The sequence below is a fragment of the Triticum urartu genome, chromosome 5A (assembly GCF_056163025.1).
Source record: "Triticum urartu cultivar PI428250 chromosome 5A, HENAU_Tu73, whole genome shotgun sequence".
In the NCBI taxonomy this organism is placed as follows: domain Eukaryota; kingdom Viridiplantae; phylum Streptophyta; class Magnoliopsida; order Poales; family Poaceae; genus Triticum; species Triticum urartu.
Window position 1 is genome coordinate 453,636,654 of NC_141877.1, and position 18,580 is coordinate 453,655,233.

Sequence of the window (18,580 nt, forward strand, 5' to 3'; positions counted from 1 at the left end):
CCTTGTAGGAACACATATTTTTGTGTGTTTTTCGCGAGACAATTAATGGTGTCTCGCGCGATGGGCCGGCCCATATGTCCACGCGCGTGTGCGCCGGAAGCTCTAACCGGCGCAGAAGGCGCCGATTAGGAGGTCCCGCCATGGCAGGCCGTGCCGAGCGTGCTCGCATGGCCCATTTGGCCAGCTATAGTCAAGCGAGTTCCCAGTTGACTCTTGGACTTTCCTTCGCTCCCCTTCGGCCTTCCCCACCCTCCAGTCCGCCTCCCTGCCCTCCGCGACAGCGCTCCCCTCACCCCCGTCCGCCGAAGCTCGCCACCCCAGAGAAATTTCTCCCCATCAGCCCCGCCGTCGGCTTCTTCTCCCCCGTTGCACTGGACTGGCGTGGAGTCGATCGGTAGGTTTGCTGGTGACGAACCCTAACTGGCTCGCGTTCTGTTTCGCGGTAATCCGAGTGTTCATTTTTCTCCAACGCGTTCAGTTCAGTTTCTTGCGGGCTCGCGTGGCGGCGGACTTTCCAGGAGGCTCGGCGGCGTTCGGCTGTGCATTGTGGAACCATGCTCGGTGTCAAGTCCGAACCTGCAACTGCAATGGATGCAGTGGGGTGAGTCGATTTTGCCTTTTGATGTCTGAAAGCGGCAATGTTCTTTGTGCACAACGGGAGGAGCGCACCATTCAGTTCTATGGTTTTCCTCCAAATTTGCCTTTTCCACTTCAGCATATGGAGTTCTCTAGAGAACAAGAAGGATACCATTTCGACTTCATGCCTATGCGCTTTATGTTTTGTTCAATTTTGATCCTTCAGAATTCAGATGTACATAAACAATTGTACATAAAACCCATGCTGGAGAAGTTAATCTTTAAAATTTTGAATATGTAGGAGTAACATGGTGAATGAGGATAAAATTGCGTTTGATGTCAGTTGTAACGAGTGTCTGTCAGCCATTCGACGCGGTTTTGTCTTGAATGGCCGGTTGTTTCGGCTTACTCTTAGGCTTGTAATTAATATTCATTCTATCAATGCATCGAGACACAAGCTTTGTTTTCGAGAGAGAGAAAAAAAGAGAGTAACGTGGTAAATTGTTTCCCTGACAATAAATTGTAAGCGCAGATTATTTTGAACACAACTGATATACTCCCTCCGTTCCGAATTACTTGTCGCGGGTATGGATGTATCTAGATGTATTTTAGTTCTAGATACATCTATTTCTGCGACAAGTAATTTGGAACGGAGGGAGTAGTTGTGAAGTTGAATCTATCTTCTGAAAAAGGACAGCCTGTATTTTTGCTTGCAGATACCATTCCGTAGGTCTGTGCTGGACTTAGTTTCAAGTCACTCAGATGTTATGGTTTACTATCATTTGAAATGGCATATCGCTTCTTTTTTGCGAGTGGAAGTGCCATACTACTTCTTTTTGGGAGAAGAAGTGGCATATAACTTTACTAGACCTAGGGCTAGAATAATAAGGCAAAACAATGACAGAATGAAGGAGGCTTTGGTTCTTATGTTTCAGACAGTCATGTACTTTCTTTATATCCTAATTAATCTGAACATGCCACCTCCATTCCATCTACTATTTTCTTTGCCGTAAATATTTGAACCTTTTATATCGGGAATCTCGCACCGTTAAAAGTCTTAGACAAACTAAATACACATGGGCTTCGAAAAAGACAAATCGATACTTCCACATCACCTCAGGGCCAAATTGATCATGAATTTTGAACATCTACATGTTTGCCCATCCTTGACAGAGCACAGTTACTTATTTGTTACAGAATTTATCTTCTTCTCGTTGTTGCTGTAAGATATCATGAAACATGAATACATGCTTTGCATTCTCATGTGCAGTAAGTCGAAAATCGAGGAGCATGAACAGAAGGTAAACAGATACCAAGCTGAACTTGCAGCTCGCATTAAGGCCAAATACTTCTCTAATAAGGCTTTTGACGGAGGTACTTCTGAAGTCTAAGTCTTCATGCATCAAATAGATTCACCTTTTTAGATTTAATCACCTAGTATTCTGTACTTTTTTAAACTTGTTTTGATGTCAGATAGGCCATTCTTTTCGTCTGGTCTTTTAGCAGTTGCCATTTGTTCACAATGTATCAAGTTGCTTTAAAAAAATGGATGAAATAAGCAGAAGGAATTAAACCTCATAGTTGTATTGTTTAAGTTTTCTTCAGTGTGGGTAGGACAAAAAACATCCTACATATTAGTTGCTATCTGCTCCACAATTAAGTTAAGGGCAGAATTCTGTTGCAAATTTTACGCCTTCTAAATCCAGTTATATCATTGTATTAAGTGGACAACGGGACATTGTGTAGTACATGTTGAATTGAAAAACATTCAGGTTTCATCGTGTCAATAAAAACATGGTTTCTAATCAACATCTACCAGAATTTTAAATTCCGCAAGCCTTGGGGTCAGAGCTCCATACCAATAAGCACCCAACCTCTGCATCAGGCGTCGTATCTTGATGGTTGCTCTCAAAATATAATGATGTTTCTACTTATTTATTTTCTAATGTAAAACTTCCAAGTATGTAGAGGCAGGGTTGATTTAAGCTCATCTGATTTCGAGTGAGTTACTTGGTTCATATTGTAAATGAAAAAATATGGCCTGTCTTGTTGTTTAGCTGCCTGGTAATAAGGAAATAACTTGCGCGTTTTCATTAACATGTCAGCCAGATATCAATAACTGAAAATCTGATCCGTTATTTTGAAATATCTCTACCAAAGGTTACATTTTAATTGTTCAATTAGCTAACTTACTACCAGTAACCCTAAGTTTCAACAAGAAGTCAAGAGCCATGGGTCCATGGCTATGTTTTTTGCCAATGAATGATATCTCCCACATGATATTTTGCATATATGGTATGAACTTTGACTGTAATTATTTATGCACAAGTACATGCTATATTTGATTTTCATGCCTAGTTTGTCACTCCATATTGACAATGATCCATTTGTTTCTTAGTATGGGGCCATGTTACTTAGTCAGCAATTTAGCACTGAGGAGTCATGGTCATGGTATATGGTTATTGATTACACTTTGTGAATTGACCCTTTTGTTTAACAAGTGACTCAATCAACATGTTGAAGCACTACGGTTCTATGGTTATGGGAACATACTAATGAAAATTATTAAGAATAGTTACATACTTTATGGTCACATTTTCTGATAAGCTGCCATTTCCTTTTTGAATTCCCATATACTTTACTAGTGTCCACTAGCAGACTCCTACTTAAATGAATTCTCAGGGGAAAAGAGGATAAAAGAAGTGACTTTATGGAATGGGACATCTCATTACTGAGGTGGTCTTTTAGGTCAATTTGCATATTTGCCTTTTTCAGAACTCAGTAGTGAACACTGGTACAGCAGCTAGTCTGCAAATTTGTGTAAATGACTGATAATTATGTTCACATTTCCTGATTATTATTAAGTATAAGTTTGTCCCTTCTTTTTGCTATTAGACCATGTCAACGTTCAGTTCCTCACCCTTGTTGTGTTAATAGGAAAAATCTTTGAAGAAGAAACTATTGTTGAAGGCGAAACCATCCGTTCAAGTAGGTGTGTTTTCTGTGTTTTGTGTAAATATATCAAATTTGAATATAGCATTCATCTCCATTTTTCGTTTGTAGGTGGTCATGTACAAGTTCGTACGCGAACCCGGTAAATTTTCTCCGAGAGAAGAGCCATGAGAGGAGGGATTCTCCATCTTCAGCAGCAGATTCCTCTGCCAAGAACGATTCTCCATCTTTGGTAGCTGAAGCTTCACCAAAGAATAATGCAGGTGTTTTGGCAACAGCAAACAATCTAACACCTGGCAAGAGACAGGCATCCAAGGAGACCTGATGGGATAACAGCAGGCTAGTGGGTTGTTGTATGTTCTTCTCAAGCCTGAAGACATGCAACAACCCGAAGCATGCAAGTTATCATATAATAAAAATCTGTCCAGCAGATGTATGTCGGCGATGCTTGATTCATTTCGTTGGACCAGTTTCAGCAGCATCTGTTGTGAACAATTTGTTGCCTTAAGTCTTAAGGTATATGCTACCTGAGGCATGCAAGTTATCTTTTAAAAATAGCCTGTCCTGCATGTTAGGCGATGCTAGATTCATTTCATCGAATCTTTTTTCAGCAGCATTTCTTGCGAACAATGATTGCACTATGCACTTTGAATTTAATTTTGTGACATCCAAATGGGAAGCATGCTGATGGTGGTGATATTCACATTTCACTGTAATGTTTACTATTGGTCATCTCGGTTCTTCGTCGAACACCCTTCATCTCTTGTTTATGTCTAAATTTGAACACTTGCCTTTTCCTTTCCCTGATTTACCTGTGCACTGAGCTAGCAATTATTCTTATCTACATAACCATAGACAGAACTGGATATACATAGGCAACATCCGAAAGTTAACTCTATTTAAACAGCTTTTTGAGGTAATGCAGTTCCTTCCTGTTCTTGTCCTGTTAGATGAAAGCTCCATCATCACCACCGCAAAGACAGTATATTGTGCTTGTCCCCGGCTGTCCACCCAACCCGTGTAAGTATATTATGTGTCAAAGCTCTTGCTTTTTGAAGCAATTCAGGTCACTTTTGCAGGGTCCCTGTGACGTGAGCACCTCGCACTGGTCCATGCCTTTCCATTTTGTATTCACACGCTCACGCAGGCTTGGACACTTGATTTGATGACAGCTTGCAAACTGCAGATTTTGCAATGCACCTGAATCCTGTTTATTTTGGTATGGTTTTTGGTTCTATATTCTCTGCCATGTTACTGCATAATTTTCATATTAACTCTTGGCACGTACATACAAATTTGACTCTTGTTTTTTGATTCAAGACTCTGCACACTTTTGTTTAGGACTTTGTATCTTCGAGACTTGCTACTGAAAGGGCGCATAATGGCAAAACTGTTTTATACCCTGATTTGGGATATCTGAATCTTCCATGAGCTCACTGGATTTGGTACGTAAGCCTTATTATCAGTTCCTTATTTGCGTGTGAGATCATTTAGCGTTGTTTTTTAGGGGAATTTAGCTTTGTTTCAGATTTCAGCAATTTCATAATTTAGCTTATAGATTTTTCCGCTGAAGTTAAAACAAGGGTCTGGTTTGTCTCAACTCTCAGACACACAGTCACTGAATTTTTGGGGGGTAAAACTCAAGATAACATGAATTAATCCAAACAATCTGGTCCCCTGTTTTTCATGGAAATACAGCTTTGTTGCAAGTACAGGCCATTAGTCCACTCGTCAGTCACCACATCATTATCAGTGGAAAGCTTTTTTTTTCTTTGGAAGAAGAAACCAATGGTATTGTATGGTTTCTCATTACACACTGGTTTCGAGCGGTTTCTTGTTTCATCATCCGTATGATCATGTTGCACTATAATTTGTCCACTGATGGCAACTCGTCAGTAACACCCAATCCATATTCATCTAGCCACTTGCACCTTGCCAAAAAAGATGACAGTAATGGGCAGTAGTAGTACGTAGCTAAGGGTATGTATCATTACCCCAATCTTAATAAAATTAAGAAACGATTAAGCCGATCAAACCCCTCAACGCACGCCTTATTTGAGTATACTACAGTAATAATTAACGACCCTGGTAGTTAAATTGAGAAGATAAGAATGGTTTATTCAGCAGCGGCAGCAGCAGCAGCAGTGGTGTTTTTCTCGCATGGCTCTGAGGAGGCGTTGTTGCTCTGTTGTGCTTGCTGCATGAGCTGCTCGAGCCTGGCCTCCAGCTCGGCCTTCTCGGCGCTGAGCCGGTCGTTGTCGCGGCGGACGTCGCCGCAGCTCCTCATTGCGCGGTTGAGCTCGTCGAGGAGGCGGCGGTTGGCGCCGCGGAGGTGGGCCACCCGTGCCCACAGCTCGCTGAGCTGCCGCTGCTTGCGCATGCGCGACCGCCTCGCTGACTCGCGGTTGGACACCATCCTCCGCCGCCTCCGCTCTTCCTCCGCCGCCGAAGCCAGCGTCTGGCCATGGATGTCATCACCAGCCCCGCCGGAGCCGGGCGGGCTGTTATTGCCGATGGCAGCCAGCGCTTCCTGCAGCATAGGCTCGTCCTCATACTCGTAGGCTGCCGGTGAGAAGTGGAAGGGCGGAGGGGGCGTCATGCTGGCGGCGATCATGCCGGGGTGGTGGTAGTGGGTGTGGAACGGCGGGTTCGGGGGCGAGAGGCAGTGCAGGCTGGCCACTTCGCCATGGTGGTAATGGTGCAGCATGGTCGCTTGATCGGTGGAGATCGATGGGGAGTGGAGAGAGCTGGGCTCAGGAGCCAGAAAGCAGATCGATGATCGTGGCTCGGTTTCGCTTCTCGACGGGCTTGCTTGCTGCTTAACTAGCTCTGGGTGAGCGGAGGAGGCAATGGCCGGGTTGGTGCGAGGGCCTTCCTTTTATAGCCTGGCAGCCAAGGCGGCTCTGCCTGCTTTGCCAGTTTGCCTCAGTCCAGAGGGAGAAGCCATCTTCTTTCTCCATTGTTTTTTCTAGAGTTTCGCGGCTTTCGTCTTGTCGATTTGGTACATGGCCATGAGGCGCACACACACTACCACCACCTTTCTCCTTTCGGGGCCAACTATATCCAAAACAATACTATGCCCCTTATATTTAAATCCTCCATCAATTAACCTTTGCTTTCCGAAGAGAACATTGCGGTTTAATTTACTCATGCTTGCACATTCCATGACTTGACTTGCCTGAGTAGTCTTGTCTACCGCAATTATCATTTTTAATTATTCCAGTTAATCCACGCCAAACCCTGCTTTAATTTTTTTCATCAATCAGTGGCCCAACTAGATGCCCGGTCGGCCTCTAGCTTTTCTCGTCACCCGCATTAGTTTAGCTTAGAGACAGAACTAAACTCTTGCGCCCAGTTAGAGTGGCATGAGATCCACCACAGGGACAAGACATCTGCTTGATGGATGATGATGGACACCAGGACGTGTAGCCACTGTGGGAATAACCGAACAGAAATAGTTAGGCCACTAGAGAGCCAGTGAAGTAGATCAACTCGCGCTCGGCCATTAGATTAGCGTTATACAATGTTTCGGGCCTTGCAAGTTCGACACCTATGAGTTTGTTCGGGAATCCCAGGTCCTTTGATTAGTAAACCCAACTTTGGATCACTAGCATGGTGTCGAGCCTACGAGCAAGGACGCATGCATGGTGGTTTGGTATATTATTATCTCCTGCATCTGATTTCCAAAAGAAAAACTAAAGCTAGATCTTGATCGGATTTGCCATATACCTTGGGTATATTCAGGAGGGACGCGACAGCATTTTAGGGCTTATTTAGACAGGGAAGGGTTAGGCACAATCCCTCTCCCTGTGGAGCATAAGGCGTGCATGATGTTAGCTGAAATTCCCTGTCTTTATCTGAAGGGATTGAGTTAGGTAGTACTGAATACTAACACAATTTACTTGTATCATGGTCCTATTAGTATCTACATCTAGTCTATGTAGACACGCTTTATTCCAATAACTCTTGAGGTACCAAATCGATTATAAAGGGATTTTCCAAATCCATTGACATAAACTAGCAACATGGTGGATGAGATGCATATCATACACGCCTTTCAGCACTGTTTGTCTTTAGTTTTTTGGGAATAAAAGATTGGTACAGGGAATGTGGCCCCACAAAACCTTTAGTTGACAACTAAAACACATAGAAAATCAAGTTAAACAGGGGAAGATGCCTCCATCACACCTTTATTTGACAACTAACAACAAATCCCGGGAAAAGCAGAGAAATAAAATGAAAATAATAATGACATGGCAACCAAATCAAGAAAATAGACTCATGGGGGTTTTCAAAAGAAAATTATTATGGCTCCGTCGACTTGGAAAAGTCTGATCAATATCTTCTCTTCCTTTTGCACTTGGTTCTCGGGGTAACTCAGAAATAGTTATTTCTCGGTCGGCATGGAAAAATAGCAAAATCATTGTCAAATGATTCAACTCTAGACATGTACTCCCTCCGTAAACAAATGCTCTTATATTTCTTTACAGAAGGAGTACTATATTATATTAGTATTATATTACATTTGATGGTACAACCAAAATTTGTTTCAACTTTCAAATATGAAATATCATGTACTATCTAACAAGTTTACGCACATATGGTGATCTAAAAAATCTTATATTAGTTTGCGGAGGGAGTTGTTCCTAAATATAAGTCTTTTTAGAGATTTTAATACAGACTACATACGGAGCAAAATGAGTGAATCCGCACTCAAAAATATGTTTATATACATCCGTATGTACTCCATATTAAAATCTCTAGAAAAAAATTATATTTAGATGCGGAGGGAGTATTCGTTAGTACTACAACCAGACCCAGGTTTCAGATACCCATGCCATGCAGCCGGGCATGTACCCAAAGCAAATGGCACGCATCTCTATCTCTGCGTTGTCCACAGACCCGGAAACACTGTTGCTCTAGATTTGTGGCAGCAGCATCTCATCGACCGGCTTTGGGTGGTCGGAAAGGTGACGCCATACGAACGAACGGAACCCGGCGATCGCTTTGTAGAAAGCAGAGGAGTTTGGATGATTGAGGCGACGCCGATGGAGGCAGGCGGACAGCCGTTGGGCTCCCGTTCCTGGCAGATCGAGTGGCAGCCCGGCCCTGGCCGCAGCACAGCACTCCGTTCATGGATCGAGAGGGAGGGCCACTAGTGCTGCTGCTAGTAGTACGACACTTAACCACGCACCATCGATCGCCACGAATAATACGTAAAGCGGTTTGTGCACTCGCATCCCCGGGATGCGCTTGCCGAATGCGTCGTTTTCGCCTTTCTTTTGTTTCTTTTCCTTTATGATTTCTTGTGTATCTCCGCCTGCGTGCGCGCGTACGTTTTAGTTATGCGGCTCAAAGATCTGGCTTTTCGTAAATTTTCGGTAAATAAATAAACAAGGATCTGGCTTTTGCGAGCCCGAACAGTGGCTAAGTTCGTTTCGTGGTGCTAGTTATTAGTATAAATAAAGAAGAAACGGAGCATCAAAGCCTCAAAACTGAGATAAGGATCTGGAGCCAACGGCCATCATATGGTTCAAAAGGTGGGTTAACGGAGTAATTAAAATATGAGCTTGCCTATCTAGAATGAGAAAGCAGGGACCATTTTTGCACCAGCACAACACAATGGCGATGCAGCGACACGTAGTAAGCCTTGGTTTTGAGCGTTCCTGGCGAAAGAACAGAGAAGGTTCCAAGCAATTTGGCTCTAGTTGCCTACTAGGAAATTGAATTAAAATAAAATAAAATAGAGGAGCCACTTTGCCAGTTGTTAAAATGCTTCTGTGCATGCTTCTGGTTTTTTTTTTTTTTTGCTTTTTGCCTGGTTGGCTGGTTGCAGCCTTATGCCTGCTCTGCTTTGTCCGCTTCTTCTCTGCAACCACCCGTAAACACGTACGCCAATTCTCACAACTTCCATGCAATGCAGCAACGTCAAGTCTTGACCCAACACGAGGCGGTGAAACAAGAATATATGCGCGCCGAGGGTGAGTGTGAGACAGGATCGCCTGCCGGGTCACCTGGCTCGGTCGTTGTATGTGGTTTTGCTTGCCAGATATAGGTCCCGTCTGGCCTTAGCATATCTGGGAAGCCCCGGAGAAACGGGATTCCAATCGAGCAGCCGGAGAACCGGATGCCGTCCCGTGTCTGGGGGGTGGATGGATAACGCTCATGTCATCCCGATTGGACCCTGCAAACGAACGAGCCGTGAAATGCAGATGAACTGCGCCTGCACTTGCAAAAGTGGTGCAGAGAAAGAATTGTGGTAGGTACAATAATGTAGCATCACTTTCTGATTGTGGGACACCCATTAGTTGCCGCCACATTTTTGGGCCTGGCATTTTTGTGCGAGTCAACTCCAAGAAAGAAAGAAAGAAAATTCGGCCGTGCATCTTCTCCTCTCCCATGATAAAAATCTAACCTAAATGGTGAGGTGTTGACCCGCGAGGACACATGTCATCCATTTACTGACCCTGCACAATAATTCCTGATGGAAGCTCTGCATGTGAGCCTCACCCGAAAAAGGTTCACCTCAACATGCAAACATGCATGAGAATTTCTATTATAATATGTTATTTATATTTAATTGAAAATATAATTATACAATAATCAAACACAATGAATCATATTTTGAGACAATACGCATGTGACATCGTCATCACTCCTCCCCCAGCAGGCCCATCCTTAAACCTTGGGCAAATGACTCCGACTTCGCATAGGCGATCGTCGACCCAACACACACTATAGAGAGAGTGTGGAGCTATATGAAGATCCGCGTCAGAACTCAGTCATCCACAACTAGACTGCTAACTCTGACTTTGACGGAGAACTATGAAGGAGAACTAGGCACCATTGGCGATGTGGAAGATCACCCAACGGACCACATGCTGCCCATGAACCCGTCATCGCACGTCATTGGGACCCCGCCACTGCATTTTTGACTTCGTAGCAACAAACAAGCTAAGGCGATCACACGGACACGTCGGAGAAGAGCCGACTACCTCAACTATAGCCGTGTCTCCGAAAACACTCCCCCCATCATCATTGCCACATAAGCCTAGACGCAAACACCGTCACCTTTCACAGGTCCCGCCCACTAATGCCCAACTCCAAAGACGAAGACCCCAAGGGGAAAACGGCACCAAAGCGCCGTCATCGTTCGATCAAACAAGATCAAGAGCCCCCCTCGAAGCTGCAGTGTGACCGGATACACGCGGTAGGGGTGCGACAACAGTGTAGCGATGACTTCAGGAAGGTGAATGACGATTGTAGTTGCCGTCATCACTGGTCACGACACCAAGTCAAGATATGGTCTTCACCCAAGCCTCCGACATAACCACGGGCACACATCAACCTGCACTAGTGCCGACAAGCCCACCAACCACCGCCGCCCTTGCCCACCGACAAAGAGGCCTCTATCACAAGTCATGCCTCGTGAAAGCCACCAAATGAATAAAAACTGCCATCATGACTTCCTCTACAAAAAATAGAGGAAATTGCACAAATACACAACTGTTGGGGCCGAGGTAACAAATAACCACAACTCTAGGGGATTTTTAACAAAAAATTAAGCTCTAACTAACCATCAAGAAAAAAACAGCATATTGATCTAATAAGTCACTTAATGAGAAATATGATTTTTTTTTCAAAGTTTCATGAAATCTGATTTTTTAGAATTTTCATAAAAAAATTTGAAAAAGTCTTGTAGTTTAGTCCATGTTTGATTAGTCTATTTTTTCTAGCGGTCTTAAAATTCCATCATTTTTTTACAACCCGTGCATGTATGAGTTGACTTGCAAACATTGCCCAGAATTTAAAATGTTAAAGAAAATAGGCTGAAAATCTTTCAGATTGATCACTAAAGATGGATTGAATTACTGGAATGTATTTCATGTTTTTTTTAATTTTCGGATTTTTTTTGAATTGTTTTAAAATAATCAGTTCTTTTTATAAATTTTTGAAGATTTCAAATTTCCCAAAGAGCTTAACGCAAGGGACCCGCATGTCATACTTCTCATCAAGTGACTAATCAGAGCAACTTATGTTTCCGTTAGTGACTATCCCTAGAGTCGAGGGTTGTCGTTACCTCAGCTTCAAATATTTGTGTATTTGTGCAATTTCGTTCTTGGAGGAGGCCGACAGACGGCGCGGTCTACTTCAAGGCAAAGCTGCAGAGGCCATGAGTGAAGGGAAGGAAAAGAGGGCTCCCCATCAGGCAGACGACGATATGCCGGGCGAGATGCCGATCGGGTCGCGGTAAGCACTCGTGTTGCCACATTTGCGGTTGGTTCCATTGGCTGCCTTTGCCCGCCACTGTTAGGGCTGGCCAGGTTGAAAACGCTGCATCATACGGCCGGTCTCCTATATATGTCTGCTTTCGCTCGTTCTTCCCTTTGATTGAAAAAGGCATCCTTTTCACGAAACCGATCGATTGGAAAGAAATAAAGTTTTCTGTTCACGAAGTTGATCTCATAAAGTGGAGGCGTGAGCTAGAGGGCTGGGTTTCTTAACCCCGCAGACACCCGTTGAAAACGCGGCAAAACCCTCCTCTGCTCCGGACTAAACAATGTTCTTGGCTGATCATAGACACTAGAAATAGTGAGTGCCCTGGCGGCTGCATTCGCTTCACTAACTAAGGCTAGGACTAGCTCATGCCCGTGTATAATATTCTCCATCAGATGCACTAATTAAAGCTAGAATTAGCTCGTGCATGCCCTTTGCTAAATTAAATCACAGTACGTTCTGATTGTCAAAAATAGAAAAAATCCCAGTGTGTTCTATCCAAATGCATGCATGCGTGTTCTTGGCTGCTCATATATAGACACTAGAAACAGTTCCCTGGCGGCTGAATGCATTCTTTTCACTGGTTAAGGGTAGAAGTACATGTTCAATCCACATGCATGCATGCATGTGTCGCTGTCTGCGGTGCGGATTTAATTACAGCACTGCTTCGTGCACGGACGCAGGACCAGATAACAGTTGATTACATAGAAGACGGATCGGCCGCTGGACTGTTATGATCAGGACGAAAAACAAAATAGTGTGGTGCACAAGCTAGGCCGGTCCCTTGTGCTTTCATTCTTGTAAAAAAAAGGTCCGCTTTTGTTTTCTCCCTTTGGGGATATGATAAGAAAAAGTTTCCTGCTCACGATATTGATCGCTTAAGAAAAGAAAAAAAATCCTGTTCGTGTAATTGATCGCTTGGAAAAAGTTTTTTTGTTCATGATATTTTCGGACTTTCTGTGCTTTCATTCGCTCTAAATTTTTTTCGAGCAAAGGGGCCACACGGCCCTCATTTTCATTACGAAAATGGAGTTTGGGGGTACAGCTACTTTCTGTGCTTTCATTCGTTCTAAAAATGCCTGAACATGAACCACAACATTACAGGCACCCGTTGAAAACGTGGCGATACATCACTAATCCGAGTTGGAAGCACACGCGTGTTCTTGGCTGCTCATAGGCACAAGAAATAGTGCCCTGGCGGCTGCTTTTTTTTTTAACTATTTAAGGCTAGGATAAGCTCGTGCGTGCCGGTGTATAATATTCTCCATCCGATGCACCAAGGCCAAAACTAATCAGCCACATGTTCAGTCCACATGCGTGCGTGCGTGCGTGCGTGCACGCTGGACTATTTTTGATCAGGGGGAAAAAAAAGGAAAATAGTGTGCAAAAAACAGCGGCGTGATCTAGTAGCATGACCTAAACTGAGCAGGATATGATGCAAAGCGAATTAAGAGGGTGGTCAAATCACAGGAGCAAGCAATCGTGGCGAGCCGGTCCGTCTTTTTTTGTGTGGTGCAGCTCCGTCCATGTATCTCTATTATTATAATAACACACTCGAATAATACTCCTCTAATCATGTCTAGATAGTGCACATTTCAGCTCCGAGCGAGAGAGGAGGGGAAGAAAAGATGGTGCGTACTTAATTCAGACAGGACATGCGCAGCCAGAGTCGCCGTACGGCATCGTGCGCGCGAGCACCGGCGCCGGCGCCGGTGCGTCCGTCATCCAATTCCAGGTCGTGGGGCCAGGAAAGTTCGTGGCCGTGGCACTGGCGCACGCACGATCGGAGGGAATATGTCCACGCATGTACTCGTGGCACGCAGGTCACGTCCGGCGCGTCCCGTCCGGTGGTCACCAGCCGAGGGCACACGCCTGGCATGGGCGCTAGTGCGGGCGAGGACGCGCCGGAATGAAGTGTGAGAGGACGGGGCGTCGCGTCCGGCGGATGCCGGGGTCGCGTAACGGAGCCCCGCTGCCGGCCACGGCGAGGAGGAGGAGCGCGAAGGAGGGGGAGGGCGAGGCACCGGAGACCGGGGAGACAAGACAAGGAGCTAGCCCCACGCACCCCGCGTCGCGGCGTCGTCGGCCAACCACGGCGCGTAACGTCGCGGCGCGCGCGCAAATATCTGCGCCTCGCGCGCCCACTCATCCACCCGAGCACCCGGCCAGTGGCGACGCGAGGCGGCCGGTCACTTCCGTTTGGCTCGTTGCCTGCCTTTCCACCGGGCAGACCCGGCGCGAATAGTAAACGGCATTTTCCTTTATTTGTTGAATCACGCACGCGTGCTCAGATCCTCCATGATTTGAAATGCAGTTTTTCGAACACGAGTGCTAATTTTATTACTTCCTCCGTCCCGAAATACTTGTCCTGGAAATGGATGTATCTATATATATTTTAGTTCTAGATACATCTATTTGTATTCATCTCTTCGACAAGTATTTCCGGACAGAGGGAGTACATGACAACATCTATAAGTTGACTGAATTTAGAATTTGGATAAGTCAGTTTCGTGAGAAAAGAAACAGTTGGAGGAAGAAGAAAGAAAGACGACAGTTGGATTTTAAATTAATACCCCAAAAATCGTTTTATCCAAAATAAATTTTTCAGACTCACGTAGAGACGGTCCTGTATTATGGTCTCATATTATATCGTCGCACACATACACCTGCACATGGGTTCGCACAAAGTATGTTGATGATCAAAGACTCTAATCTTTTGAATTAACAAAGATATCACGGCGGGAACATCATTTCATGTTGGTGTGCTAGGAGTACAAATGGCACACCACCTATCAAACCGATAGTTAATTCTCGCTCTTTTATCAGTTAGACATTTTTGAGTTTGACAATCTATAAATAAAAAGTATTTGTATCTAAAACATCGAATTGACATTACTAGGTTTGACCATCTATGAACTCATTGTGCAGACATTGACACCAGAACAACAAACATCAGGACGACGAACACCAAATTTGGGGAGAGAAACTCTAAAGCTCCTCGACACTTGGGGTATTTGTATACATGTCTCTATGCATCTAATATCTTACTCCCTTCGTTCCAAAATAGATGACCCAACTTTGTACTAAGTTAGTATAAAGTTGGGTCATCTATTTTGGAACGAAGGGAGTACTTCACAAGCAATCTTGTATCACAAGATTATTGCTTGATTTCGTGATTAACAAACCTACTTGACTGGCTGGTTTTTTGGGGGAGCGAAGTAGCAGATGTTCCCAGCCAGAGTCCACGAGAAACATCACTGGGAAATTGTGCTCTTCGCACACATAAACCAGCTACAGGAAACACCACACATGTATATGTACCCATCCTTTCCTCATGTTAAAGAAATCACGCGCCACCAGTAAGTTTGCCGCGTTGCGACAACACTTTTGTTCCTTTGGTCTCTCCAGTCCAGACCAGTACATAAGCTAATGAGCTCAGGATAACTATACCAGTATGATCTAAAGGAATAACGTCGGGAGGCTGATGGCTAGTGCAGGCCGAATCACTCTGATTCAGTCTTCATTGACTAGCATTCCCTATTTTTGATGTCCTTTTATGGGCTGCCTGCAGGGGTTAACAAGAGAATGGATTTCTTTAGGACTAGATTGTTGTGGTAGGAAAAATTGAATAAGAAAAAAAATATCATTTGATTAAATTGTTTGAGATGTGCAGACCAAAAGACATGGGGGGATTAGGTATAAAAAGTTTAGCTTTAATGAATAAAGCTTTGTTGTGCAAGTGGTGGTGAAAGTTATATAATACTGAGGGTCTTTGGAAAAGCTTAATTCTGAAGAAATGCAAGAAAAATGCATGTCTAAATAGAATCAAACCTAAGTAGGGTGATTCTCAGTTATGGTCAGATATTTTCAAACACAAAACAACATTTCTTCTCTTTGTGCAAATTTATAGTTGGATGTGGGGAAAATGTTAGATTTTGAGAGGATTGGTGGGTTGGACCAAAATCTCTTAAAGACAGTTTTCCTAGTCTGAATAATGTTTGTTTTGATAAAAACAAATGTGTAGCGGAGATGTTTGGTAAAGGTTTGGATAATGTTAGTTTTAGAAGAACATTGTATGGTGAGTTATTGGAGCCATGGGATCACATTAAAGAAGTTTGTGCTTCTGTGGTTTTGAATGAATAAAAATATGTGATTAAGTGGGCTTTGATCGGCAATGGGGTGTACATGGAGAAACCTTATTATAGATTTATGATTCAAACTGGCTCTAAATAAACACATATTTTTTTGTGGAAAGTTCAAATGCCTCCACGAGTCAAAGTTTTTATTTGGCTGGCTCTAAGAAATTGCATTCTTACCAAAGATAATTTGTCGCATAGGGGGTGGATTGGTGATAGTAAGTGTTCTTTTTGTGGGAGAGAAGAAACTGTTAATCACCTGTTTTTCCATTGTTCTGTTGCACAATTGTTATGGAACATTATGAAATGTGTTTTTGACATGTTTGATATACCTGCCACTGTTCATGATTTGTTCAATTCTTGGGTGAAAAAAACAATAAGAATGATATAGATTTAGTGGTGGTTGGATCTCTACTATCTTTTGGACTTTATGGAAGTTTAGAAATAGGGTCGTTTTTATAACAACAGGGTCACTGATCCCTGTGTTCCAGTGAATATGATTCTAAAATGGTTACATGAATGGAATATCTTGCAGACAAACCAAGAAAAATAAGGCGAATAACGGCGGACGTGAGGCAGGTTGAACAGGTAGCAGGAGAAGTCTTCAAAGCGGCGCATGGGTGGTGAGCTGGAGCTGGCAGGATCATGGCGGCTGATCTCCAAGGCTTTCTACAGGGCGCCAATCTGAAGATGTTTATCTCTTCGTTTGTTGTTCTTTGTTGTTGTTTTTTCTTTTGAGTAGCTGTAATCAAGACATTGTGGTTTCTGTTAATGGAAATCAGAGAGGGTGCTCTCTTAAAAAAAGGAATAACACCATTAAAACATGCCTTATTCCTGGTTTTCCACAACACCCAGAGAATTGCCGATATACCACTAGCAATTACTCATGCAATATTATCAGAAAAATCATTGACCAACTAGCAATGTTACTAAGTGAGTTTGGAGTTTCACGCTGTCCAAAAGCACATTTTATCACATTAATTCCAAGTATAGCTAGTCACATGACAAGTGAAAAACAGGTGATCTAAACTTTCATTTATGCTAATAAACATACATTTAGCCTCACACCGCCAACCTTTATGAATAAGTACGTACATCTTTTGTCAGCACACTATTTTTACTAGCTAACCATAGAAATTCTTTAACCTTTAGGGAAATTTTAACACACCAAATATCTTTTAAAGGACAAACAACTTGTCTAGCTTTGAGAGCTTTATAGATAGACTTTACTTGACTAGCTGGTCAAGCATATTTATCTTAACTCCTCGAATCTTGGTATCCAAGATAGTGTAATTGAGAAGGAAACATTCATGCCAAGCTTGCTTAGCCTCCAAACTTGCTTGTTGAACCATATGTTTGTCTGCATGAGCCAAATCAAGGACATGCCTAAGCCGAGATCGATTCATCAGGTTCGTGAGAGGGTATAAGCGATCTTCTAAAAAAAGAGTTGATTGTTGTATTTGGAGCTACCGGAGTGCACTTTACATTCTTGATTGCCAAGGAAAATCTACTAGACTCTGGCGCATTTCCATAGTCGCGACAGAGGTTTCATACCAGCCATGTCGACAGTAGTAACATCTTGAGAGGTACGCAAGTCGAATTTTCTCCCGAATGAATTAAAACCCTGTTTAAACATCCCACCTTTTGAGATACGTTGCATCTTGCGGGTGCACAACCACCACTCTTGGTATAAAGCAAACACCAGCTTAATAATTTACCAGTTTAAGATGTACATGCATGCACATTTTCCGCAAAAGAACCCTCTTCCCTGATTGGGCCGATATGGATAAGCCCTGACCATGCTCTTCCTTAACTATACGCATCTCAGTTAACTCCAATAATGCCCAATCCCTCTAAGCTGTAGCAGCACAACACAAAGGTGGGCGCACTAAGCTAAGCTAGCTAGTAGATCTCCAAATCTTCGAGAATGTTCGGCTAAATCTGACAGTTAACTTTGACGCACTATCAAATTGGCATTAAGAATAACAAAAGCCTCTGATGCACGTAATAGAAAAAACAAAGGCGTGCAAGTTGGTCGCCCGTGGTGACGCAAACGAGCTTTGGCACGCACGCAAAAGTCTGCGTACGTACGTACCCGCTTTGCGGTAGTTTGCTCGGCGAAACCAAACTAAGTTCGTCAGCGCACCAGCGCAGCGCTCGATGTGGATATATGATGGAGGCCGGATAACGAAGGCCATTAGCAGCACTGATCAATGATCAGGGGTGCTGCTACTACTACTGCACACGTCACGTCGCGATTATATTAAGCTAACACTAGCCCCCGTCGCCGTCGAGCTAATTAAGCTCCATGGCGTCGACGCAACTAAGGCGAAAATCGACGGCCGGGTCGCCGGCGGGCGGGGCCGGGGAGGCACGGGCCTATGCGGCGGCGACACGGGACGGCACGGGGAACAGCCGTGGGCGGGGGTCGCCGTCGGGCTGACGCACGGCCCCGCATCTCGCCGCGCGCGTGACGATGGTGCGTGCTTCTCAGGTGTCGCGCAACGAGCCACGTCTCGACCCCGAGACGCCTCTTCTTCCGTCGCCCGCAATGCTGGTATCCTTTCTTCTCCGGTGGTTCCGGTTATCATATGCGTTTCCCGTTTTGGGTGCGTGGTTTGGGTGAGCTTTTGGCGGGC

At 44.1% G+C, this 18,580-nt stretch overlaps 2 protein-coding genes across 5 annotated transcripts; one reads left to right on the top strand and one right to left on the bottom strand.

The window, feature by feature from the left end:
- Positions 1-217: 217 nt before the first annotated feature.
- LOC125509639 (uncharacterized) lies at positions 218-16,728 on the top strand. Of its 4 annotated transcripts, XR_015604886.1 has the most exons (9): positions 218-394; positions 479-601; positions 1,847-1,950; positions 3,514-3,568; positions 3,640-4,044; positions 4,479-4,747; positions 4,870-4,973; positions 14,734-14,815; positions 16,477-16,728. XR_015604886.1 is itself a non-coding variant. In XM_048674655.2 (5 exons), the coding sequence occupies exons 2-5, from the start codon at positions 555-557 to the stop codon at positions 3,851-3,853; spliced, it is 420 nt and encodes a 139-aa protein (XP_048530612.1). In that variant the 5' UTR covers positions 218-394; positions 479-554; the 3' UTR covers positions 3,854-4,225. The 4 variants fall into 4 exon arrangements, 2 of the variants coding, with proteins under 2 accessions (XP_048530612.1, XP_087382518.1); XR_015604887.1 differs by lacking the exons at positions 14,734-14,815; positions 16,477-16,728 and adding an exon at positions 9,452-13,065; XM_048674655.2 differs by lacking the exons at positions 4,479-4,747; positions 4,870-4,973; positions 14,734-14,815; positions 16,477-16,728 and having other exon boundaries at positions 3,640-4,225.
- On the bottom strand, positions 5,500-6,568 carry LOC125509638 (uncharacterized). Its single transcript, XM_048674654.2, has one exon. It carries the CDS (start codon positions 6,233-6,235, stop codon positions 5,645-5,647), a length of 591 nt encoding a protein of 196 aa, XP_048530611.1. The 5' UTR covers positions 6,236-6,568; the 3' UTR covers positions 5,500-5,644.
- Positions 16,729-18,580: the final 1,852 nt, after the last annotated feature.